General features: G+C 36.4%; 1 protein-coding gene across 1 annotated transcript in view; it reads right to left on the bottom strand.

Annotated features, from left to right (window-relative positions):
* Window positions 1-579: 579 nt before the first annotated feature.
* MALRD1 (MAM and LDL receptor class A domain containing 1) overlaps window positions 580-27,231 on the bottom strand; it is a 241,736-nt gene continuing 215,084 nt past the window's right edge. The window contains exons 37-41 of the mRNA XM_017817063.1: window positions 13,739-13,815; window positions 13,560-13,650; window positions 3,382-3,457; window positions 1,618-1,674; window positions 580-893 (exon numbers count right to left, since the gene is read on the bottom strand). Coding sequence (XP_017672552.1) covers window positions 792-893; window positions 1,618-1,674; window positions 3,382-3,457; window positions 13,560-13,650; window positions 13,739-13,815 — 403 coding nt within the window. The 3' untranslated portion in view covers window positions 580-791. The remainder of the gene's footprint in view (window positions 894-1,617; window positions 1,675-3,381; window positions 3,458-13,559; window positions 13,651-13,738; window positions 13,816-27,231) is intronic.

Here is a 27,231-nt window from a genome sequence, read left to right as displayed (position 1 = left end):
TTCTCATGTAGGCACGGGCCGACATAAGTTTCAGCTGTGTGGGAGGCCAACCTATTCAGCAGAAATATGGTTTCCTAAACATGCTAGTTTCCACCCTCTGTCAACCACTAAGCTAAATTTATCAGTAGCACTGTGGTAAGAACTGCAGAACTGCGGAGCTGACCAGAGGGAAATTTGGTCAGATATAGTTATCAAGGTTAATAATAAACATATATTTTTTAAAATAAATTTATGTACTGGTATGTCACACTAATGAATTACATGATGAGCTGATATGCAAATCTATGATTCATGACCACTGGTGATTTAGCTTGATATGTTTCTAATAATACAAAGACTTTTCTTTTGCTTCTACTTCTTGGAACATTAAAAGAGACAGTTAAAATCCCTTTCTAATGTAAAATTACAGAAATATTTAAGTCATCCTTCCTCAAATACCAGACATAAAATTATGATTCCCAAACCTCAAGAATCTGGATTTGATTAAACATTTTATTAACATACTGGAATTTAAAATGCACAAATGTAAAATGAATTCACAGTTATAATTATCAATCTCTTTCTCCACCAACAGAAATGACAGAAGACTATATGTAATTATGTTTTACTTATGTATGGATTCCATTTTTAATATAAAGGTATTTTCTGAACGTAATTGTTTTAATAAAAGAGTTATTCTGTGAAGGGTTATTCATTCATATTGCAAACACTACAGTATCATGACATACTTTCAAATTTTAGAAAAAATCTTCAGGCAAAGAGTTACAATCAATATTGATCCTGGTGTATGTTTATGTTTTCAAGGAACTACATAATTTCTCCATGTCTTCTGATGCTACACCATAGACAGGATTTGGAAAAGAAGTAGCATTCACATCTTCATTAAACAGATACTGAAATAAAAAAGATAGAATGAAATTTAAAATCCAAGTCATTCAATTCATTTGTTAAAATGCACATATGAATGGCTGTAGATTCATGATAGAAGTAATATATGGTGATAAGTTCAAAGAAAACTATAAAATCAATAAACTTTCTTAGACGAAACTTTCAGTTGATAAAAATTAGCATAGCTCCACTGAAAAAATTGTCTGCCACATATACCTGATCAAGTAATTTAACCTTCTTCTGCATCTGTTTCCACTTTTTTTTCCTGTTTCCAAAGCCCTTGCTCTTATAGACATATAGTATTACTTTAGGAGAATCTGTGTACAGTAGTGTAGTTGCAGTGGGTCACTAATTTTGGTAAATGGTATTGTAATTTAAATAACTGGTTCTAATATTCTTGAATGAGGAATGTATGAGAAAATAGATATTATGAACCCTTTGGTAAGGATTTCAGTTGTTCTAAAAATTTTATTTAGCATCTGACTGTATTGGAACACGTTGAACTACTGTGTGGTGTAAAAGCAGCTATGATAAGCAAAATTAATAAAATTGCTATTATGAGGTCCTTGCCAACCAAGGCACCCCTGGTCATCTTTCTTAGATTTCCAGAGTTGCTAATGTTAGGAGTACCAATACACCATTGACTTTAATTGACATTTTTCCCTTTCCTCTGAAGATGAATTTCATTTACTAGCCCAACATATAACCTAGAAATGTGTTATTACATACCTCATGCCATGGTGAAACACTGATTTGAACAGCAGGTGAGGCGGCATACCCAGAAGACTATAAAAAGAAAAAAACTGCTTCAGAATATTTTTAGTGAGCTGTAAATAATATTCAATAATATTCTGAAAATATTTTTCAGTGTTGCTGCCTGAATAAGACATTCTTTGGATTCAAAATTATGCAGCAATACTATAGGCAAGAATGTGGCAGTGCTAAGCCCACATGGTTTTGGTGTTCAGAAAAGGTCCAGGAGAATTGTTCTTTCTTTACGAAACTTAGAGACTCCCACAAGTGCGTAACTTGTGGATATTCAGCTGGAGATAAGAGCTTTTGCTCATGTTTTGTCATACCTTTTGATTGGTGATACACCATTCAGATTTAAGTCTCATTAGACTTGGAGAAAATTCACAACTCCTGTTTTCCTTTCAGAAAGAAAAATTAGTGTAAGCATGTATTTTTCCAGTCTTAAGGAAAATAGAGGACAATTTGGTACAGAACAGGACTTCAATCACAATGCCTGGGGCTGTCTTCCATGAAAATGTCTCTCCTGATGCTATGCTTCTGTTTTTCAACTTGCTATTAAATGAAGCCTGTCAGGAATCTATTTTAACTAAAATAAAAATGTCCTGATAAATTGGACATGATTGTGATGGGAATGTTTCCAACTTGGAGCTCTCACAAACTCCAACGTATAAGTGAATTCATTTGATCTAATGTCTAAAATCAGGTGTAAGGACCCTTTTATAGAAAGTAAATGGCATGTCATAGTTAATCCTATTCAAAGCCACAGTGGAATCTTATATTATTGACTGTGCAAAGGACTAGGGAGTTTTATTTTCTATTTTAAACCAAGCCTAGTTCTTTCAATGCTAATAGAAGTAGTATCAAAATGAGAGCAGGAAGGATATTTTAAATTTTTTTTTCTGCTTTTTCCTCCAGGGTGCTTTGTCTATTTTATTTTTAATTATAAACAAAAATATAAACAAAATTATTGTAGATATCTGCATTTTAAGTGAATCATATTTCTCTTGTTAAATGTAAAACCATAAATTTTAGATGTCTTAATTTGATAATTAAATCTTACCTTTAAATCTTTTCCTGCGATATGTTCACTTTTAGGTATATTTTTTATTTAAAAACTTCTTTGTTACTCTAGCAGTCTTTTAATTATGATCAATAAAATATATTAGGCAAATGTGTGACCAAGTGTTTGTTCAGTGTCAACATGAATTTTACAGTGATGGTAATTGTGATGCACATTTAAGGTACTGGGAAGTATTATAAACTGTTTTATTATAGTGAGCGTGTGAAGGCAGCTTGGATGCCGAATCATGCGTTTTGTGGTTTTCTTGTTGTTGGTGTGTTACTGTTGTTGAGTGTTTGCTTTGTTGGGTGGGGTTTTTTGTTTTGTTGTTGTTTGTTTGTTTGTTTGTTGTTTTTTCCAAAGCAAAAGGACATAAGTCCCAGTGAGCTTTTTCTTATCTATGTGTGGCTAAATATTTCATCCAAAACTCTTTTTTTTTTCTCTCAGAATCAACAGCCCACAGTCATAAAAGTTGTAAATATTGAGATGTTTTCAAAACTGAGCTGATTTCAAATCTTCCTACATTTTAAAAATGCAGTGAGAGCTGTGTTAATTTTTAATTCTCACTTCTTTTATTAAATAACATTCACTGAGGTATTACATTACACTGTTTCAATGGAAAACTGAGGACTACAAACTCATACTTTTCTGAATGTATAGAAGCAATTATTGCTACTTACCTTTACTTTCTCAGATGAGCTAAGGTCTCTGTACAATGGATTGGCAAATGACACATTTACAGTTTCCTGTACTTTCCTTGAAAAGTCAAGCAAAAAAAAAGGAAAAACACCCACCATATCACACAGATTGTCAAAGAACTGAACAGTTTCAAGTTAAAAAGACTTGAATAAAAAATAATACATGGCTAAATATATTTCCAACTGAGCTCTACTGAAATTAATGAAATTAAACCAATATTCTGTATAAGTAATGTCCAGGTTAAAATAATAATTTTGCATTTGTAGCTGCTTAAAATGTTGCTACTTTTGGATATGCATAGAGCTATTAAGTATTCATAAAATGCAGATACAGTGTTATATATTAAACAAAACATGATTTTACCTTAAAAGATCACGTTCCTTCTGTGTTTTGCAACTATCACACAAACAATTCATTAATTGGCATGATCTTAGGATCCAAGTTCAAAACACATTAGTTATTTAATTGTTATAAGAACTCTGATTTTCCAATTAATTAGGAAAGGACTTGCATTTGGGGTCAAAATCATCAGTATTAGTTTTAAATCTATAGAAGCAACCCATAATTTTACTGAAAAGCCAGAAGTAAAGAATCACTGAAGGTATTGAAATGCATAGGTTTCAGGAATTAACACAATGCCTTAAGCAATTTATAATAGAGGAATAGGACAAATTTTGCTAATTATGGGTCTCATGTCCATTACCTCCTCTAGAAGTTTAAAGATATGCTTTCCTGATAAAAGTCCTCACATATTTCATTTTCTTTGGAAGCACTTACAACCTGTGCAGTTAATCCCATTAATTCCTCAAAAGCAGAATGAGGATGGAGCTTTCTGCCTACACCTAAATATTTTTCTCTTATAGATGACTGGTTCCTAATATTCCACAATTCTTGAAATCACAGAATCATTTAGATTGGAAAAGACCTCTAAAATCACCAAGTCTAACCTTTTACTGATCCCCACCTTGTCAAATTGACCATGGCACTATGTCCAGTCCTTTCTACCTCCAGGGATGGTGACTCCACCACCTCCATGGGCAGTACATTCCAATGCTTAATAACCCTTTCTGTGACGAAATTCTTCCTGGTGTTCAACCTGAACCTTCCCTGGCACAGCTTGAGGTTGTGTCCTCTCATCTTGTCACTAGTTGCCTGGGAGAAGAGATGGACTCCCACCATGTTCCACCCTCCTGTCAGGTAGTTGTACACAGTGGTAAGGTCTCTTCTCAGCCTCCTTTTCTGCAAGCTAAAGAACCCCAGCTCCCTCAGCTGCTCTTTGTAGGACTTAAACTATAGACCCTTCACCAGCTTTGTTGTCCTATTCTCTGGACTCACTCCAGCACCTCAGTGTCTTTCTTGTAGTGAAAGGTGTGGAACATCAAAAGTGTTCCAAGACTATATAAAAACCAGCAGATGTATTAGTTAAAATTACTGAAGAATGAAGCTGAAGCTAATCTTTGCTTTTGAAGAGATGCTTTTAGTTTTTGTTGATTTTTTCCACAGTTTTTAAGAATAAGAGGATATGCAAACCCGTGTGTACATAGAAAGCTGTGTTTGTACAGTATTCTGAGACAAAAATTTTCCTAAAGCTTCCCATCAATCTCAGTGATGGAGAAACGGATTTTCTCGTATTAAAAAGTCCTATTCCAAAGCTACTCCTACAGGTGGTTGAAGCAGTGTCTTCCTAGAAGCTGATAGACAGGCTCTGGATTACTGAGGGGAAAAGGGTAGTCACAGAAGCACAGTCGATGGAGGTGTTGGGAAGGGAAGCTGTTCCTTAGTGAGAACCACAGACGACACACACTGCATGATTTCTTTTGCAGATAACTAAAACCAGAATGGCTGATTAGGAGGAAGGCACAAGTAGGCTACAGAGTTATATGACCTTATGAGTTAAATCAGCACAAGAAACTAAGTTTGGGTTTTACACTAAACCAGAAACGTCTCTATAATATTTTTCACAACAAGATTCTCAGAAAGTAATCGCTTCCAATGCCAGTCTCATAATTTATTTTGATTGCCTGCAATGTGGAGAGCTGAATATTTGAACCTGTTGATTTTTTCATTTAATCTTAATCTTAAAGATCATGATATCATGATTTATTACAGTTTAGTTAGTTTAGTGAACCTATAATATATTAGATTACTTATATGCATCCTAAGTATATATTTGCATCCTAACCCTCCTGCATAAAGTCCAGAAAATGTATACAGAATGTATTTTTTACTCTAAAATGAAAACATGAGGCCAGAAGCAAACTCAGATGAGTAGTTTTCAAGAAGTTTGGTTCTTCTTCAAAACTAGTGCCCAAAGGGCCAGATTTTCATGCCTTAATTTTTGTGTCTGATTTAGACATCACAGACCAACTGATCTAAAAGCATGATGTGGAATTAAGCACATCAGTTCTGCTTACAGTCAGTGGAGATATTTCCAAAAGGCAATCCAAGTCACAGAATTCTCAATGGGAACTTCCTTTACTGTGCCAATAGCAAATGGTGAGGATAGGTCTGATTCTCTTTCATTCCCACTCCCCCGTGAAACTTAAGCAATTCATGCAAGACCTATATATAGCTTATTTTGGACAAGAACACGTTGAGTACTTAGGTCTGTCTTGAGGGCAGGAGGATGCTGAACATGGATCTCCAGCTTTCTCTGCAAGGAGTATAACTAACCAGAAGAACACTGTGCCAAACTGTGGGCACCAAAAAGAGTGCTGTCTGAGTTCTTAAACAGTATGTTTGTGGTTGCTGTGTTTAGTGCTGAAATTGGTCCCGTGTGTGTGTGTGCGCGTGTGTGAGGTTTTCTCTAGCATGAAAACTTGAGTCTTGCTCAGGCTGCCCAGTAGATTTCAGGTGTTTCTCCACTTTAGATCTGAATCATGAAAGAGCAAATGTATTGGTCACCTAATCATAGGAAAAAATGGGAATTTTATGGCCCAAAATGTGGACAGTTCTTGAATTTATGCACCCCAAACTTAGGTGGAGAATGAGCCTTCTTAAGTTCTCTCCTGTTCTTAGAAACATTTTTACCAAAGCAGGGTTTTCGAAGTCACCTTGAATGTACTACCTTATATGTAACTTTTATGCTACACGTATATATACAACATATATATGCACATAGATGTACATATATCAATGTATTTATACAAACACATGTATGGTTACCCCCATTTGTGAATGTAGCAAATGATTCTTTCTAAGGGATACCAATAATTATCCTTAAAAATTCTGAAATATTTTCTAATTACTCAAAAGATCTCAAAGAATATATAAGAAAAAATATAATCCCATGTTTACACAAGTGCTGTAATCCATCAGTTGGATGAGGTGCTAACTGCCTGAATGACAGAACCACAGAATATGCTGAGTTGGAAGGGACCCACAAGAATCATTGAGTCCAACTCTTGGCCCTGTCCAGGATCATCCCCAAGAGTCACACCATTGCTTTAGAGTATCATCCAAACACTCCTTGAAATTTGTCAGGCTTGGCATTGTGACCACTTCTCTGGGGAGCCGGTTTCAGCACCCAAACATTCTCTGGGGGAAGAACCTTTTCCTAATATACAACCTAAACCTCCCCTGAAACAACTCCAGGCCATTCCTCAGAAGGAAGTTGTAACTGCAATGAGGTGTACCCTTAGTGTCCTCTTCTCCAGGCTGAACAGATCAAGTGACCTCAGCCACTCCTCCTGCGGCTTCCCGTCAAGGTCCTTCAGCATCTTTGTTGCCCTCCTTTGGACACTCCCTAATAGCTAATATCTTCCTTATATTGCAGTGACTAAAACATCACATAATATTCAAGGTGAGGCTGCACCAGTGCAGAGCTGAGCGGGACAATCCCCTCCCTTGATCAGCTGGCGATGCTTTACCTGATGCCCCTGAGGTCATGGTTGGCCCTCCTGGCTGCCAGGGCACTGCTGATTCATATTCAACTTACCATGGACCAGGACCCCGAGGTCCCTTTCCATGACACTGCTTTCCAGTATCTCATTCCCCAGTCTGTCTGAACATCTGAGGTTGCCCCATTCCAGGTGTAGAATCCAGTACTTTCCCTTGTTGAACTTTGTAATTTGTCAGGGTCTCTCTGGGGGGCCTCCCTGCCTTTGAGGGAGTCAACAGCTCCTCACAGTTTTATGTCGTCTGCAGACTTCCTTAGTGTCTCTTCCAGTCCTGTGTCCAAGTAATTTATGAAGATATTGAAGAGCACAGGGCACAAGATGGAGCCGTGCAGAACTCCACTGGTTCCAGGTCAGCAGTCTGATGTTACCTCATTCACTATTACCCTCTGTGCTTGACCCATGAGCCAGTTGCCCACCCATCACATGATGTGTTTATCCAGCTCTGTGCTGGACATTTTGTCCAGGAGGATACTGTGAGAGACAGTATCGAAAGCTTTACTGAAGAAATCTGTACTAGGGAACTGAGATGACATATTCACACTACTTTACATGTCATGTATACATCTCTAGAATTAAACACAAGACAGTAGAACTTTAGCTAATCAGAATATGAAGCTCCTCTGATTAGAGAAAAGCAATGCTATGTCCTCTACTGTACTCTGTCACCAATATAGATACTGCTGAGGAAGGCATAAAAGTGCAGTACTAGTCAGTGGGCTGGCTGTTGCCATCTGATCATCAGTTTTTAACTTCTTGATTGGACACTTTAACTAAATGTATTGTAGTGGCTTGAGTTAAGCTCATTCCTGCAATGCTTGCTGTTATATGACCAAAGTGAAACATTGACCTGACAGAAAATGATAGCTTTTTGCTACAGTAAAGAGAAATATACCCATCTCCCTCATGGTGGGGAGAAAGTTTTATACATGTGACCACTGTACTCACTGCTTGAAAACTTACAGTCCAGAATAATTGATCAATGGGAAATGTTTATAAATCTCATTTGTGAGGAAAACTCATAAATTGTAAGTTCAGAAGACTCTACCAAGTAGGGAATAACTAGGGTTAAAAACGACAAGCACAGAACAGTTTAAGAAAAAAAAAAAGATGTGGGTAAGGCAGTTCAGAGAGAACTGGGTTTTCTAACATAACCACAAATACCACAAAAGGAAAGGAAAGGTTTAATCATCTTGAGATGAGGTAACATAGGTCATAGCTTTGCTAAGCTCATCTGTATTCTTTAGTAGCAAAAACTACTGCTATTGTCGTAGGTTTCTCCACTATGACTTCACAGAGACAGGAAGAAGTTTATGCTCTACAAAAAAATACCTACCCGCTATGTTACTGCTGCATAACATAATGCTTTGTAATGGAAAATTAAAGTATCTAGATTTCATTTGTTTGGATGCAATAGGTCATAATTTTGTCCTTTTCAATGTACCTTTCAAAGAAAAATTAAATCTTTAGTACAGGACACAATTTTGTAGGAAATATAGTACCTTAAGAATGCTTATCATCTGGACCATAACAACAATGACAAAATCCTAGTGGACCAAAGATTCAATTACAGTTAAGCTACTAATTAAAATAATTCCTTTAAAGAATTCTTTATAGGTATTCTAAAGCTTCAGTTCTAAACAGAAAGTAACCTCAGGATCTCAATTTCCAAAGTATTTACAAAATCTTTTCAATTAAATTTATGTTTGCAGAAGTAGGCTATATTTTGCACATCCCACAGAAGAAACAGGAGGCGTAATGAAAGAAGACTTTCCAAAAGCTGGATCTAGAATCATCTACAAGTCATTGGGACATTTGATTAAACTGTATATATGCTGTCTTTCTTTCCAAGGTCTACACTTTGTACTTTTTGAGTCCCTTTTTGAATCCCTTTAGGAAATTTAATTTTTTTATTTTTTTTTTAAATCAGTCATTTGCATCTTTCATCTGAGTGGTCTTGTTGGCTGCAGACTGATATTAGCTCTGCTTCCGCTTGCTACTTCTTGTTTCTTTGCCATCCTTCCTATGTGTGGTGGTCATGAGATGTACATTTCAGAAAAACTGAAGACTTCTGATGATAATACTGGGTATCATTCTTCAGAACAAAAATACTCCACAGAAGAATAAATGGATTTGGATAGTAGCATTAGACTAATACACCAACTCCCAAACAACAGTTATGGCTGATGCTTCCAAATTTTGCTTTTCTTTTTCCCATAAAACTGCACATGTTTCTCCCATTTTACAAGAACAGTATCTGTCTCTGTTCCAGTTCACAGGCTGAAAATGATTCAATAAATGTCATTATACTGTCATCCTGTTTAACACTTTGGGATATAGGAACAGAGGCATTGCCAGCAATGACCTCTGGCAGCCCTTCAGATCCACTTGGAGAGCCTCGCCTGGAATACACTACCCATTCCTCCGCACCAGACCTCCAGAAGGGTAAGGTCTAATCGCAGAAAGTCTGGCAACAGAAACCGGGAATCATCGTAATTATAAGTAAACCTTAACTATGGAGAAAGGCAAAAAGCACTGAGCTTGTTTAGCCTGAAGAAAGCAGCCTGTAAGGAGGCATAACAATTGTCTTCAAGAGCAGAAAAAGCTTTTTCAAAGGAGGAAGGGAATGATCTGTTATTGTCCATGGTGAATAAGAATGAACTTAAATTGTAAACAGATATATAAGGATTTGGAAAATAACTTTTTAATAGTAAACATCTTTCTACCCAAGGTACCAAGATTGCCTGAGGATGCCATCAAATTCATGTTACTAGAGGTCTTTACATGCAAATTTAGGAGGGATACCATTGAGTCTCTATTATGTGGCAGAATGAAAAATGGCTTCTGTGGGTCCTTTTTCCCCCTGATTTTCTACAATTTTAGAATACTTTCTCAGAGCACCTCCATTTTTCACTCTGTTGCCTGTGTGGCAAAATACATTATTGATATGCTTTGGAAAATTTATTGTACTGTGCTTGTTAAGATTGACAGGACTGATAATAGCTGTGGTACATTAGCCTTGCAACTGATGGCACAGATCAAGAATAGGAAAGAAACAAACTGAAAGGATCCAGGGACAATGACTTCTTTGGAGGCAAACGCAAAAAAGCATAGCTTTGCTGGGCAGAAAGTCTCTTACTTTTCATATTCTCACTTTTTAAAGTAAAATGAAGCATGTGAAGGAATCTTCAATAAAATAGAAGCTAAAATGAAGCTTTGCTTCTATGTGGTCAATAAGGACAGATGCTACTGATGGAGTGGAGTAACTGGTAGCCTTCCCTTCTGGACTAGGAAATCATCTCTGCAGTGCAAACTGGAATGTGAGAAATTTGTAAGCTTCCCCAGCTTGAAGTTTCTATACAAAAGTTTCACATATCTCCAGCTGGGAACTGGGAAGTAGCTTGCATATCTGAATGCCATCATGGTAATGAAGTACACCGTTGCCAAGCCATGTAGCCGGCCACTTTTGTCCATTAGGAAATAAACTTACATGATGACTTCCAGTAAATCCCATTCAGTCAATGGAGCATTTAAAGCCTGCAGATCAGAAATTAAATTCTTGCAAAGGAAGGAGAAGGAGAGAGCAAAGGAAGAGTGGGGCATCCTTTCTGAATTGAAAGGAAGAGTTAAGACACTATTAATCTTTCCAGTGGGAAAAAAGAAAAAAAGGAGGGACAAATGTAACTCTTAGTTTCTTACCGCTGTTATTGACAACTTCTCAGCCAGCAGCTGTCTAAGGGGTCCCAGTCTGGACATACTGCCTGCTACCTGGCTTTCTGGTGAAAAAAATTAGTCCTACTGGACTCTGAAACTTCTTCTCTAGCTCTTGTGCACATTCCTGTGCTGTTTCCATTGAGGCATAGATGGACCTGGACTCCATTTCAAGATGTCCTGGGAGCTAGCACCTACAACTGTTAATGTGCCTCTGAAGAACCATTGCCAGTACCTGCATGTGTGGTTCTGTGGTAAGGCAAGGAGATTCTAATGGAAATTATCTAAAAATAGCTAGCAAAAGAAGTTATCAAAAGGCAGTAAATATGGCCTCAAGTGTGTGAAAGCTTCCTTAGAGTGACTATACTTTTAGAAAACAGTATGATCCAGGAGGGCTAAAAGCAGACACAGGCCTTTGAAGAGAAAATTAATTGCAGGAATGTATCATTTATGTGTTAGTTAAATTCCTCTCTTTCATCAAATCCCTTAAAAAAAATGAGGAGTAAAATCTCATGCCTCTGTGTGGTGCTGTCACATTGTACATTTTACAGACTTATGCAGACACAAGTCCCTTCTTATTATAAAGGCTTATCTTAAAAATCCAAACTTCTGTATGGTAACATTGGCTGCATTTTGACTAATCAGTTCTGACTACTGATCAAGCACTTTAAGAATAATTTGCCTTAATTCACTACTATGTTTCCAGCTGTGATTTTTATATACCAAATCATGGTAGGCACTAGATAGTTGAAGAAGGAGAGACAGACTGCCTGAATGACCTTATCTTCTCAAATTCAAAGTTTCAGATTTCATTGTTTTTTGCAATTTCATAATTTCAATCAAATTGCCATTGATTAGCTAGATTATTTCTTAGCAAGATGCCTATAATATGCATTTTAACTTAAGTCAACTGTGATTAAAAACAATGAAAATTATAAATTTTTGTTCTGTACCATGGGCAAAATGATTTGGAAATCTCAGTTCATAACAGATAAAACTTGTAATCACAAAACTTTCCATCAGCATAACTGATCTTTTTGGCAATTCCAGTGAAAACAATCAAGACTTGAATGAGCTTTGTTGCATAAGCTTGTCTAACCCTCTATTTCACAGCTCTGGTTCTCTGCATAAGAGGGCTGTGATATTTTCTTAGCACCATAGTAAGAAGATCCTCATTCATCCCTGTTTTAACACCTAGTAGGTGATTTAACATCTAATAGGTGTTTTAACAACTAATAGGATATTTGCATGTTTGACATCATATTGCAACAGAGTACAAAAAAGACTGGGTGTTTTTTTAGCATATATAGCTTTTCCAAGAAAGGAAAAAATATTCTTTGAATACAGATATGTGGGTAGAAGAGATATGAATGGTAGTGCAGTAACCTTTAAGCAGACCTTTATAAAAGGAAAAGGTAGAAGGGAGCATTGAGAGTACAGGAGAGGTAGCATAAGGAACAACAATACTTTTTTAATTAGAACACCATCAAACATGTTTTGAGAAATTATTTGTTTCCAAAGATACTAATTGAAATTACAAAAAAAAAAAATCTAGCAGCTCTTACAATAAAACTAATCTTGCACTTCTGAGATGTCTTTCTCTATGTGTACCTTAGCAGGCTGTATTATTGTGAACGAATTAAGTCTTGAAGCCCCCACAAAATCAGATAAGAAAATGTTATTCCCACTTACAGAAGAGGAGGGAGATGTAAAGAAAGCAGGTAAAGCTATGCACTCAATTAACAGTAGCACAACTGATATAGGCTCCTGCTTGAACATTTTTCTTCTATGTCCATAGACAGCTCTACCTGTCAGGGGAGCATGCAGGGACAGGAGACATGTCAGCAGCAATAATGTCAGGACAGGAGTCTGCATGGATTAGTGGATAGTTTGGAGATAACAGCATCCCCAAAGAGAGAAAAGTCTATAGCAGAGAACAAGTTTAAAGGAAAAGAGACAGCTTTGAAGATGAATTCTGGAGAAGAAAATGAAGGGTGAGGAAAATCTAACAACATGAAAATAGACAGCGCAATGCACAACAGAAACTGCTGAAAGGGAGGAAGGGGCAGTGGTAGGTACTTGCTGACAGAGAAGGATCTAGCAGAATAAGTTACAAGATGGGCAGAGAAGCAACACAGGTGTAAGAGGAAAATAAGAAACAATAAAAAAATCTTACATTAGGGAGGAGAGAGAAAGCAGAGATTATCAGAAGGATGACAGGAAGGGCTAGGAAATATATCTGTGAAATAGTGAATTGTCAGTGTAAGGCACATCCTAAAAAACCTCTGAACTCTGAATTTTATAATTTAAGAATACTCATACAATGTTACAATCAAAACATTCTAAGCAGTCAAGCCATTCCTCATTGTTTCCAGGATGGGGTCCACTAAGGTCAGCTTTTGTTGCAAAGCTAGTTTTTCCGCTTAGTGTTGCACATGAAGACAAACAGACTGCAGGAAGATTTAAAAGTTGAAACCAATGAGTCTGGGCACCTAGCCATTGCTTTGTGCCACATTTGTGTCTGCTTTACGCAAAATAAAAGTTTCACTTACGTTTCTGGCACTTTCTTCTTCGAAAGAAAATACAAGGCAGCAGCTGTAATTTTAATCAAGAAGAAACCAATACCAAACCCAATCCAAATATCTGCAAGATTAGAGCAAAGACAGAAATAAGTAAAACAAAACACTCAAAGAATGAATTGAAAAATATTTCTTTCTTTTTACAGACCCACCATTTTGTAGGAGAGTTGGAGGCTGAAGAGGCTTAGCACTTATGTGGCAACGGTTTCCTTCCCATTCTTTTCCACATCTGTGAATAAAACAAGAATTTTTGAAAAAGGGGGAAGCAGGAACGATTAGCAGAGATGAGCACACAGGAAATGCAAATCTTTTAACACTTTTGCCAGGGAGACTAAAGCTTATCCAGGAATCATAAAGAGCAACACCCAAGTCAATATAATGGAATGTAAGTAGTAAATACACAAAACAAACTTAGGAGAGAGAAAAATAAAATAAAACTAAGTTCAAAGCTTAGAATTGGCTTCCTTATCCACATTATCACTGTATTGTTTTCTCATAAAAGAAATCTGACTAATTTCCCTGTATCCCTCCATGTGAAAGTTAAGTAAATTTCTGAGTTGAGGAACTGGGACCCTAATGTAGAGAAACACAAACAGTTAGAGATGAAAAAGATGCGATTTCCTGCCCCCTCCCCTAATCTGTCTCTCTTTTGTTTTACTATTTTCTTGCAAAAATAGTAAAGCAAAAAAATATCTTTCTAACAAATACCCCTTCAAAACAAAAGCGTTACATTTGAGCTAACAACTGCAGCCAGGTAAAATTATTCTAAAATTACTGTTTGGTAAAATCCAGTCTTAATTTGAAGTGACCAAATACAAGAAATCTTACACAAGCGTTACTGTTTTAATTTGTTGCCTAATGGTTAATCACAGTCACAAAAAAAACCCCCAAAACAAAACAAAACAAACAAACAAACAAACCACAAAAACCAACCAACCAAAAAAAAATCCCAAAACCCCAAAAAAACCCCTGTATAATTTGTCACTTTAATTTATCTAGATTTAGCTCTTGTCTACTTGCTGTTATTGTGGCCTTCATCAGAATGAAGGGACCTCGGGCACCTAGGCCAGGTTGGCTGCCTTTGCTGAGACACGTGCAGTTTGAGGAGTCTCAAAATGGCTGAAGGCATGTATTTTTGCAAACCCTAAATGACAACTAGTGTAAAGGCTTACCAATTTTTATAAAGTAATTTCCATTTTGAAATTGTGGTTTCCTCTCCTTAAATGTGTAATACAAAACCTCATATATAAACTATTAAATGTCTATATTAAAGCTATTTTATTTGAACATGTGAGAGGGAACTTCATGTTTTTTGCCATGGTTTAGCCCATGGTATTGCCTTTGTGCCTTACCCTAGCAGTTACACAGTGAGTTAACTAGGCACTCCAGAGGGAGAGTGTATTCCATTATCTCATTTTCTCAGAAAATGACTTTGAGTGGTGGATGTAGGGAGAAGAAGGGTTGGATGATAGGAGCAACAAGAATCTGTCTGTAGCCTCAGTGACATCTAGAAGAATTCAGAAAGGATCAGGGCATGTTAGAAAGCAGATCTGTATCCCAGTTTCAGATTTGACAAGAGGAAGGTGACTTCACTAGAGACCAAAAGAGACTGATGCGGGATTTATTGCAACTCAGTGCTCCATTGAAAAACTGTGAGCAGAGACCATGCCAGAGGGGAAGCACCAGCCCTACTCAAACATAGTGGACAGAGAGAGATTTATTAACCCATTTTACAGATGTGAGTTTTCTCTGGTTAAAGGGTTACCTTGTTCAAGGTAGGTAATTAATATAACTAATAAAGCCTAGCTTTAGAAACTGGAGCCAGTAGCATATTCTAACATGCCAACTTTTAAGTAAAAATGGCATAATTTCAGCTGACAGCTCTAGCTGAGCTGGAGAGTCATTTTATTCAGTGACAGAAAATACCTGGTCCGTTCAGTCCTCCTTTTTCTTCTGCATACTACAAAAAAATCATGTAATTCATAAGCTGCCTTTTATGCAGACTGATGATTTTATACAAATGTCAAATTGCATCTGGGCTCCTACCAAGCTCTGTGGAGCCATGTAGAAACATTGCAATCTGATGGTAATCACCCATCAAAATAATTTTCTGATTGCTCTCGATTGTATAATTTCTTTTCTCCCCGTTTGCCAGATTTTCTCTTGAGCCAGATATGCTTTTAATCCAAATTGCCCTCTTTCTTGTCACTGCAGAACTTGCTTGACTGTAAAGAAAGAATAAGAAAACAGATTTGCAGCTGTGCACAAGAACTACTCAGACATGGTAAGAGAGGTGCCATCTGCTCTGGATCCACTAGGGCACAGTTCACCTCAGAACTCTCACAAAGCAGGTGTGTATACTGGTAAGAGTATAGGAAAGTTCTATTACCCAGAAGTATATTCATATGTTATGTTTCCATTTATTGATGGAATATTTCCACATATTCATGCTATGTTTGAATTATGGATAAAAAATTTAGGCAGCTTTTAGTCATTTGGGCAACTACTTTATCTTCCTAAGCATGCATACATAGAGGTTTTATAATCAACTACTAACCACCTAAGGTTGGCCATTTATTTCCTTCCAAATCTCTGAATTTGAACAGTATTTTTTTGTCTTACATGACACACACTACTTAGGAACCTGATGTCAGATTATCAATGTGCAATTTTGGTCAGTGAAATGATTTTTCACTGTGTCCGTGTAGGACACTGTTATTGATTAAAAAAAAAAAAAAAGGATAGAAAATGGATTAAGGTGAAACAAAGATAGTATCTCTGAAACTTGTATGTTGTCAGGACAAATTAAAAAAAAATAGATGGGAAAGATACTGCAGATGGGAAAGCATGAAGCATGGTGACTATCTATAGGGAGAGGGAGGAGGCAAGGAAAAAAATATGGTGATAGTTAAGACAGCATAGCTAATCCTCAAAGACCAGGATGGATAAGAAGTGTTAAACAACAAAAAGCTTGAAGAATGAGTATATTAGCTGGTTAAAAACTCCTTCATGTATCTCCACACATTAATTTATTTGTTAATTTCTAACTTTGGCTGGAATCTTAGCAAGCATTCCTACCACTGAAGCAAAATATAAGACTATCAGAAAAATTTGTTTTATAATTTGGAGGTTCCTTCAAATCTTCATAAGGTTTGGTTGTTCATTACTAAGAAAATTCCATCTTCTCAAGTTAAAAATAAAAGACTTGAGAAAGTAAGAGTTACAGCTAGTTGAGAAGACTGCAACTTTCACTGAGGTTCCAAGAATAAAGGGAAAATTGTTCATTAATGTCTTTGGCATAATGGTGGTGGAGAAATTACTCTCTAAATTGAGAGGAGAGAATAGAATTGAGATTTGTAATGGTACTAACATTTACCAATAACTTACACTGGAGAAGAAGAGAATAGTTCTAGAACATGAATGTAAACAAAATATAAATAATTCTTATCAAACTACTCCAGTTATTTCACTCCATTGGAAAGCAGAGGGGTATTTTCAAAACAAATAAATAATTTAGGCATGGTCTTCTATAGGATACTGGAGGTTTTGATAAGAAATCCAGAAAATTGAGAGTATTTTACAGGTTTGCAAATGCTATACCACTATATATTTTTTTATATTTAATAAAATCCAGAAACCATTGCAGGCTATAACCGATGAATCAAACTACTTTAGAAGCTATGCAAAACTTATACAACAAAACACGGAACCTTTTGTCCTTACGGAATGAGGTACATGTACCCCCTGTGTGAGGTAGGTGTTGAAATGATGTTCTTCTCATCTAGTGACATTTCCTGTAGACTTCACACTCTGTCCAATGCCTGTAGGACCAGGCAATTGATAAAAATTCTGAAAAGTCCCTCTTTTCATTAAGGAATAAAATAAAAATACTGGGAAAAAAGGTGGTAAAGGCAAGCATGGTGTTAGTTTATAGTGATTATATATATTTTATTTATATTATATATATGATGATGGAAGATATTTCCCTGATGTTTGTACTGAGGACACACAATACCTATTCCTGTGCTTTTGCAATCATAATAATATGGTCTCAACTCTCAGACTTTGTTCTTTGCCTGTTACTGCAAAACTGTATGTGAATAACAGTAATAATACCAGGTAACTTTATAGGAAGGGAAGTCAAACTTCACCTTTCTACTGTGCAGTCCTTGATACATGTAATCCTGACATGAACTTTAATTACTCTAACAGCTCCAGGTAGGTCAGAGCAGCCTGCATATGCACCCAAGAGATGGCTCACTTGAAGTACAGCTAATGGAGGAAAACACTCTTAACTACCCGCTCACTGCTATGCATGGACTGTACTTCCAGTGTTCTGCTTTCAGCTGGGAGGCAGGTAAGTTGCTTCTTCAAAGTCACAATTAGCTTCCTCGCTGATGAGAGCAGCTGGGGATACACAAATGCTGATGTGGTGGAAGGACCTTACGGAGTACAGATCAACCCTATCTTCTGGGCTATGTGTTAAATCTTCATTAGCAGGGTAATGGGAACTTTGAAGAGCTTGCTTAATAATCCTCTTCTGCTACTTTATTTTTAAGACAGACAATTCTGAAAAAGCTCTGAATTTATCTCTTGAGCCATGAAGCTGAAATTCCACATTATTTATGTACAATTAATTTCCCTGGACTAATGACATCTTGACTAATTAGCACCACCACATTTTACATGAGTCTTAGGCTTATCTGAAATGCAGACATAGTCACTGAGATCCATTTAGACAGGAAACTCCTCGTAGTTGAAACAGGAGGAGCAACAGAGAAAGACAGATGAAATAGCACTTGAATACTTCCATCCCAGTGCACATCCTAATCTATCCTGCCTGACAAAATGTCTTGTGCTATTAGCAAGTTCTTATGGTAAAGTCACCCTGGAAGAGAGAATGTTAACCCCTCAAATTTGCTTCTAGGATTTCCAACTCATTATTCCCTAATATACATATGGGTAATTCAGAGGAATGAATTTAGCATTGCCCATGTTGCTGCATCCTGTGCCTGCAGTTATGGCTCATCTCACTGGAAACGAAAAATAAAAACCAGACAAGGTGTCTGTTGTTTTTCGATGTTCAGTCAGGGCAGGTTTAATTTACAAGGACATGCCTGGCTGATACACTGCTTCATTTCAGGATGTCAAAGCATATCTGCTTTTCTTATTTTAATCTGAAAAATTTTTTATATAGAAAACTTAATCTGTTATGTCTTGCATATATTCAGAATGACCAAAAGTTAGTCAGCCAACTATTTAGTGTACATGGTATTAATAGTATGTAGATTAAGGCAGTAATATGTGGATGATCGTAGTTATACATTCCTATGAGCATGAATGTACACTTTGCAACATCCTTTAGAGACTGTACTTATGAAACAACCACAATGCACTCAGCCAGTATCTTCTGTGTGAACTCAGATTTGCCATTGCTATGTTTCTAATACATTTGCTGTGTTTATAATACATTACATGGGGTTCACTACACATGAATGCTGACATTTTTTGGGAGCTGTGCCATATGTATTGCAGTGCAGGCTGCTCCAGAAATGGTGAGAGAGAACACAGGGAAAAAAACCCCACCAAACCCACAACCTAGTTCCTTGCAGAAAAGAGAGACTTGACATCCATTTGCTATATCAGTGTAGAAGTTTCTCTGTGCACAAATCTTTGCAATCAGTATTATACAAAATAAGCTTCACTAGATTCTTGGACAGTATGATGAAAACAGCAACTCTTCATTCCATTTTGGAGAAAGAAGTAATCTCTACTTCAGCAATACATACCTCTTTTTGCACACATACCTCAAAGATCCTCAGAGGCTGTAAACTCCCAGTAGCACAGAAAGGTAGAGAGGAACGTGTAAGCCAAGAATTCCCCATAATTGGTCATAAAAGAAAGCTAACTAAACTTCTGAATAGAATTATATGATGTGACTGTGTATGATAACAAGGGTCTGGATTTGAGGATCTAGATATAGCTTCTCTTCTGAAAACTGCTAAAATTCATAGCTGGCAAATACAAATGAATCAACATGAAGGTGAGCAACATGAAGCATAAACAGATGCTAAAAGAACTGTAAGTAGTCTGAGAAAAGATCTATGCATCCTCATAGATTATTCAAAGAAAGTAATGGCTCACTTTGTATCATAAAAGCATGCAGGATGCATAAGAAGTAAGATAAAAGACATTAGAGATTACAGTGATTAAACTCATATGACAGAGACTGAAAATATCAGATTTAATTTATACAGAAGATGAGCGGGAGCAGATATGCTGAAGGTAAACAAAATGATATATGGTAAATGGAAGAAAAACTGTGTGTTCTATCTTCCAGAACATTCAATCAAACTGAAAGGAAATACATCTTAAATTAATAATAAGGAACCTGTTTGTCACATAGTTCTTAACTGACCTGAGGGAGTCCTTGCCATAGCAAGTCTTAGAAGCCAAGAACTTAATGATATGTTCTAGAGAGAATTCCTTAAAACAGAAATTGCAACTCTTTAGAAATGCAGGCTTAATGTGATAATTGATGACAGTTTGGAAGAAAATTCATGTATTGGCATTATCATCTTTTATATGTAGCTTTTCTTCCACGGTGTGCAGGGAGCTACTCCCAGGTCCCTAGCATGACACACTGATTACACACTGCTCTTATAGCCACAATGAGAGGTTCTAATTACAGCCTGAGCTGAATAGGAAAAGATAACTGTTATAAGGAAGGACTTGGTCAGTGTATCTAATTGCTTTTTATATGGATACAAAATGAAATTATGGTGATCAATTTTAAAGGTTTAGAGAGGGACTTAATTTTTCTAATGTTAACACCTGAAAGGGGAGGTATCTAGAGGCAGTTCAGACCAGCTTAAACTGTGGGAAATAAAGAGACCAATCTCATCTGGGTCCTTTACCATTATCTGTAACAGTGTCACAATGACTGGTTCAGATTAGATAGGTACATTTAGCTGTTTCACAGCTAGGAAAGAGGAGCAACACCTTCATGCTTGCTGTTAAATGTTGAAAGAGAAAACAAACAGCATCTGGTGTTAGAATAGCAGCACCGGGGTGAGCTTTGTATCACAGACAGCTTGTGAATGACATCCTGTTAGGTGCAGACAAATCATTTATTAAATGGGGAAGGGTAAATGCTTTCTCTAATATCTTTTGTTTTAAATAGAGAGGACTGGAAAATTTCAGAGCAAATGTTCTCCACTGAAATTAGTTGACACATGAGAAAGTTCGTATTTCACAGAGAATATGAATTTAAATTTTAAAGAAATTCTGTCAGTGTCTGAAACCTGCCTGATTGGCCTGATTTCTTGTCTGGCCCCTACCCTAAACACCTCAGAACAAACTCAAATTTTGATGTTATTTTGCCAAGAATTACACTGATTTGAAGAACAGGTTACTTTATGGCTTCACTAAAATTCTTTTTTCAGACTAGTGTGTTAATCTTGGGCATGACAGAATTTTTTTCAGGGTATTTAATCCTATCATAAGGAAATGCAGACCTATATGGAAATTATTTTTTGTGTCATTTGCTCTTGTGCCTTGACTCTTTAATGAAATAAGCCCCAGAAGAATCATTGAAGGTTGGTATGTGATGCCCACTCTATTTTATGGCACAGATTTCAAATATGCAGCTACACTAATGAAGCAGAAGTATGTGTTCACAGCAGATGGTCAGACTTGAATTTCATCAATTCAAACAATTACACTCTTTTTTATGCTACCTTGTCCCACCTTCTTAAATAATAGTTTTTTGATAACAGATTTTTCATGACTATATCACTGAGTTAAAATCTCCAGTGGGAGATTTTAGGAGTGAAGCTACTTCTGGCACTGAAGAAAGGATTTGGTGCTAAATTCAACAGTATAATTGCTATTCACTTAGCTAACCATTAAACAAAATAAAAGTCTTAAGAATTCCTCCAGAAAAAAAAAAAAGTGATTTTTAAAATGAAATTTTCTCTAGGACAAAACCAATATTTGAACCCTGCTTTAAATAAAGGTCAAACCACCAGTAAGCATGTTGTTTAACTGATGCTGACATGAGACATTCACATGACAGAGAAAGAAACAGCTTGAAACAGTGTAGTGGGTACATTTATCCCTGACAGCTGGAGATGAGAGTCCAAATTAAACTGAGTCCTGAGTTTCTTTCCCCTGCTTTTGGGTTGTGCTTTGTAGAAAGTGACCCTTAAAATGAATGACCTTCTTCATAAAAAACTCATTTTAAACTTGCATAAACCAGTAAAAATTAGTCATTTTGTGAAGTAGAATCAAAATATGGGATACTGAGAGCACCGGGCTGGCTTGAGGGAAGTTTGGTGCAGATACTCCAAGTGATGTGCCTAGCATATAAAGTATTTCAGTAGTGAGAAAAGTGACTGATCTCCATCTTCTTTTACTCTAAGCAACCTAGGAGATTGAAGTAATACACATTGGCATTTACAATATGAAGTGAACCTGCTCAAGAAATCAGAACAGCAGCACCTAAACTGTTGAAGTGAATTGAAAAAGTTCACTGAAGAGATAGGCCCTAGTTTTAATCAGCTTACAGCAAAGAAGTAGTCCTTCGTGCCAGCCTGCCCATCCATCTTGTTTCCCAGTTCTTTTTTCTTCCTTTTTTTTTTTACTTTTTGTCCAATCTTACATCTCTTTCTTTCTTGTGTTTCTCTTCTATTCTTTCCCTCCCTCCCTTTTGCTCTTTGTGGAACATTCAATTGGAGCTGATGCTTGATTTGCTCTTGAAGAACACTCCAAGTAGGGGAAGAATATAGAGAGAAGGAGAGCAAGGAGAGGAAGAGACAGAGAACCATAAACCTCTAGGAACCACTTTTTACATGTTTGTGTCTCAAATACAGACCCGAGTTGCAACTTTTAGAGGTCTGAATAAAGATTAGGGAATGACCTGACAGAAAGGCTGACTGTGCTGCTATATTATGGTAGCAAAATTATTTTGATTTCAGAAGCAACACTGATTCCATATTTAAGTAAAATTAGGAAACAATGCTTAGATTATAGAAGAGACCTGTTCATTTCAGAGAAAAAAGCCTTTTTGCCTGAATGACAATTCTCTTGATAGAACAGACAGGGTTATGTATCAGTAGAAAACCTGATAAGAGATCTGAATATATTTACAGTGGCTGTATTTTTCCACTGAGACCATCCTTTTCTTGCTTTGTTTTTGTTAGATTTTGGGTTTTGGTTTTTAGTTGGCTTTTTTTCTTTGTTTTGGTTTTTTGGGGTTTTTTTTTGGGGGGGGGAGAATTGGGAGATGTTTTTTGTTTATTGGTTCTGTTTCATTTGGTTTTGTTTTTTAATGTTTGCTCTTATTGCTTTTAATCTGTTATACTAACAGTACTACATGCTCATTACTTCATTATCTGCATTATAACTATTTATGCAAGAAATAATACATATTTATTGCAAAATGAGTTCACAAATCTGCTTTTCATTGCACTTTACCCTATGAATAGCTTTTGTGAGATGAAATAGTTATTTTAAAAGCCTGAGCAATGAATGGTCTGTATTAAACTATACTTTTGGCACAAATAATAATTAAAAAAAGTGATAAAGTTATTTTCTTTCCTTTCCAGATGCCCCTTTTCAGCATTGGTTTAGTCTTTTTATCAGTTAAAATGGTCTGCTTTAACCAGAGCCTGCCAACACCAGGCATTGCTCCTGGCAGGTGGACTGTAGTATATATTGGAGATTATAAATCATTTTGTCATTCTCAGACAGTTGTAAATTTATCTGCTTACATGGGAGACAACACCATACAATAACATCTAATGCTGCTTCTCACTGTTGTACAAGCTAGGTGCGCAAGTACAGGCTAAGATTACATCAGCAAAAATATATTCTTTAAAACTTTTTCTTGTATTTTAAATTTGTGTCTATACCAAAAAAACCCACAACACAAAAGCCACAAAACTTTTCTTTTGCTTACCATCTATGTACTAGAGAGACAGTGATTTACACTAGGAATTACACATCACCCAAAAAAGGCTTAAGTTCAGCAATGAGTTCTACACATACCAGTGTGGCCCATAGAAAATAATGCAGGGACGTTGTCTCTGCATAATATGCCGATATTACAGGCAAATTTCACAGATGCTTGGGGACTTCTCTCTCTAGTTTCTTGCTAACAAGTTAAATTTATGAAGTCTTTAGAGGAATGACCTTTAAACAATTTATGAGAACCTAAGACACTTTAGATGCGATAAAAATAATTTCATCACAACCTTTCTCCCAGCTCCACATTCTGTTACCGTTGTTATGGTTACAGAGTCAAGACTTGAGAATTTAGGAGAAGCTGGAATTAAGGATTCCTGTGCAATTTCAATTCAAACCCTAACACATGCCTGTTCAGGCACATATTTAATTGGAAGATCACAAACTCCCCATGCACCTCCCTCCCAAATCTAAAGTTTTAACTCCAGTATTCAGTGCTTAGCATTGCAACAAGATTAATTTTATATCATACAGCAGAGGTAATTCACTACACCTAATAAAAACACGACACCTAATAAAAACAAATGAACAAACAACCCGTGCCCCAAACAAAGAAACAAACAAACCAGAAAAAACCCTATTCTTATTATGAATAGCTAAATTGTCACTTCTGTTCTCAGTGTTTAAACCTTCAAACTTCATCGCTTAATGCTACTCTTAGTTGACATGAAGAGAAAATTGAACTCCAAATAAATGCTTGAAACTTTTATTAGGGAGAATAGATAGGTCTAAATCTGGGTTATTTGACTTACTTTGACAGAAGAGCTTATTTCAACTGTGATACTTGGCACTCTTATAAAGCAAAATCTTTCCCATGATCTTTCATGCATCACATATTGTTAATAACATATGGTGAGCTACAGTTAATGATAGAAAAATTTCTAACAGTATTCCAGCATCCATTCAATAAAGTCTTTTCTTGGTTACAGCCAAGGAATATACAGTACAGATGAAGAACTGGGAACAATTCCCCTGATGTTAACACTGCTGTACAATGAATCAATGTACATATAACAATTCCAAGTAGCCTTTATGCTCCTTTACCACATACCATGAGGCAGAACAAAAGCTTTGTTAACCTGCATTACTAGTCAACAGCCCTAACAGACAGAGTTAGTATCCAAAAATCTGTGAGATCAAAGAATCCTTGCTATGTTCTGTTTTTCTACTGATGATTTTATGTCAGCAGTTGGGACAAGGTGGCAGGGAGCCATGACAAACATTCGGTATTAATAAGGGACAGATTTACATTTTGTAAAGCCACAGGACTAAGACTTTTATATAAGCTGAAGTCAGCTTTTAAATAGCTGAAAAACTGATTTCATTAAACCACTTCTCAGAACCTCAGGACATTGTAATTTTTCATCTATTTGGAATAAAAACTGTAAAATATTTTCTGCAGGGTTCCTAGCAGATGATATTTTTTTACTATTCTTGAAACAGTCTGTCACAAAGCTGGTACAATGCCCTGCTCTTTTTTCTTCAACATCAAATAGCTGAAAATCAAGACAGGATAATTTAATTTCACAAACATATTCAAATAATTAGAGTAAGAAATGTATCACATTAATGCATATCAGTCCTTTTTTCACCATATATTAAATTATGTCACATATGTTCTCAAATATGACCTGAGTTAGCCAACTCTGAATTGTGCAAAAGGAGACTGAACTTGTTTGCATATCATAGTTTACTATTTTTTGAATGAGATTAGACATTGATGTTTTCAATTTGTTTTATTAGGTTCTTTTTTTTCATCAGAAGGATTTTCTCATAGCCCTTTTTTTGACTCTGTGAATGTTAAAACAAGGATAATCTGAAGTTTATCCTTCTTTTTGTGAGGTACTTGAAGACTTGCTACTTTACAGTTTCCAGTTTTGTCATAAAAAATATTTCTTTCTATTATTTTCTGTCCTTTTTCTTGTCTTGGGAAATGCTCTAAATTTTAGAGTTCAGTAGTCTACAGTACTTTTTCTCTCTATCCAAAACTTGTAGTATAATTTTTTTGGTTGTGTGGTGATATTAACGAGAACTCACCATCAGAACTGATGCTACATCTCCCAGAAGATATGGTGTGGGCACCAAGTATACGTAGAGAGCTGTGAAAATAGTGAGAGTGCAAGGCTAACTTGTTGGCCGTTGCTGCCATTTTATCACAGGACATGCGATGTCTGATTTTCATATTGAAATTTTACAAATCTCAGCCTGTCTCTTTCCAAAGGTAAATTTCATCTTAATTTTCAGCTTTATGTTAGATTCCTTTAAACAGTGTGATTAGATTTGGTTAAACCCCTTGAGATTTAACTTTGCTCTTTTCCTGAGAAACTACTGATCATCCAGAGGTGAGCTGAGGAGAGGAGCAGAGAGACTGCAGATGAAATCAGGCTGGGCAGGACAGGGAGACACTAGAAAGTTGCTGGCCTGTGGCTCACTTAGAAAGATTGAGAAACTACTGAAAGGAGAGGGGAGACAGGCCATCAGAGACAAGGGAATGTTGTTTTGGGATGGAGGGGGAAGAGCAGAGCTTGCAGTCACTCAGGAAAAGTTTGAGATAACTGCAACAAACTGGAAAGTGAGAACACATCTGTGAGGACAAGTAGGCAAGGGACAGCTGTGAGTAAATGCTTTTATTTCCACTCTGTTGTCCCTGAGTCTTCTCAATTTAAATAGTATTCTAATTCAGATTCCAGTAAAAGCTGGATTTAGTTTAAAAGCCTTTTTGTGTTCAGTCTGGGCACATCCATTTTTAAGACAGAGCATGTTGCAAGTACATCTTACAGGACTAAAAAATAACACAACAGTATTATCAGGAAAAAAGTGCCAAATTTTCTTTTTTAGCCTGAGTTTGACTTTAGGGTAGGTCATAAAATATTGAGACCTTGTCAGCCACAGAACTCCACTTTTGGGGTCTTCATCTTCTAGGTGTGAAAATATGGTAAAACTTCCAATAAAAATCATTGGCAGCTGTGTCTGCTGCAGGTGTTTTCTCATACACAAGTACATCAGGAGGCATACAACTGCTGAGAAGTGACAGGGGCCTGAGCCTGCTTCTGCTTGTCTTAAAAGGTGGAAACCAGAGGAAAACATCCTACATTATGGGCTTTGTCTGTGAGTCAATGTTTGAGACCTAATTTTTTTAATTTTTTTTTTATGTATAGACATTCTTCAGCTACAAATTACAGTACAAGTGATAAGAATTTGTGTTTTCTTTATTCTCTCAATTCAGTCTTTAAGATTTTAATAACTTGAGGTATTAGACTGGATATTGAGATTATTAGCAAATTTAATAAAAATATATTTTGCTAACAGTGGATTTAATAGTGCCTAGTTTTCTATGTGTTCACTTCTCTTCATACTCTCAATAAAAGCAATTTACTCATGCCCCCATAATTTCTTCTATCTTTAGCCTGTTTCTTTCAGACCTCTACAGTACTCTCAACTTTCTCACATGCTGCTGGACAAAAGTTAGCATTGTGCCATAAGCGTGTTGGCTAATACACGCAGGGCAAAGAGGATAGATGACTATTGAACTCCTACTGCCATTTTACCTTATTTTAAAGACAGTAGATGACTAAAATTAGGTTTTCCAGTCTTTCATTAGTAAACATTTTTTCTCCAA

This window comes from Lepidothrix coronata, unplaced genomic scaffold (assembly GCF_001604755.1).
Source record: "Lepidothrix coronata isolate B3197 unplaced genomic scaffold, Lepidothrix_coronata-1.0 Scaffold59, whole genome shotgun sequence".
Taxonomy (NCBI): domain Eukaryota; kingdom Metazoa; phylum Chordata; class Aves; order Passeriformes; family Pipridae; genus Lepidothrix; species Lepidothrix coronata.
This window is presented reverse-complemented; position numbering and strand designations above follow the sequence as displayed.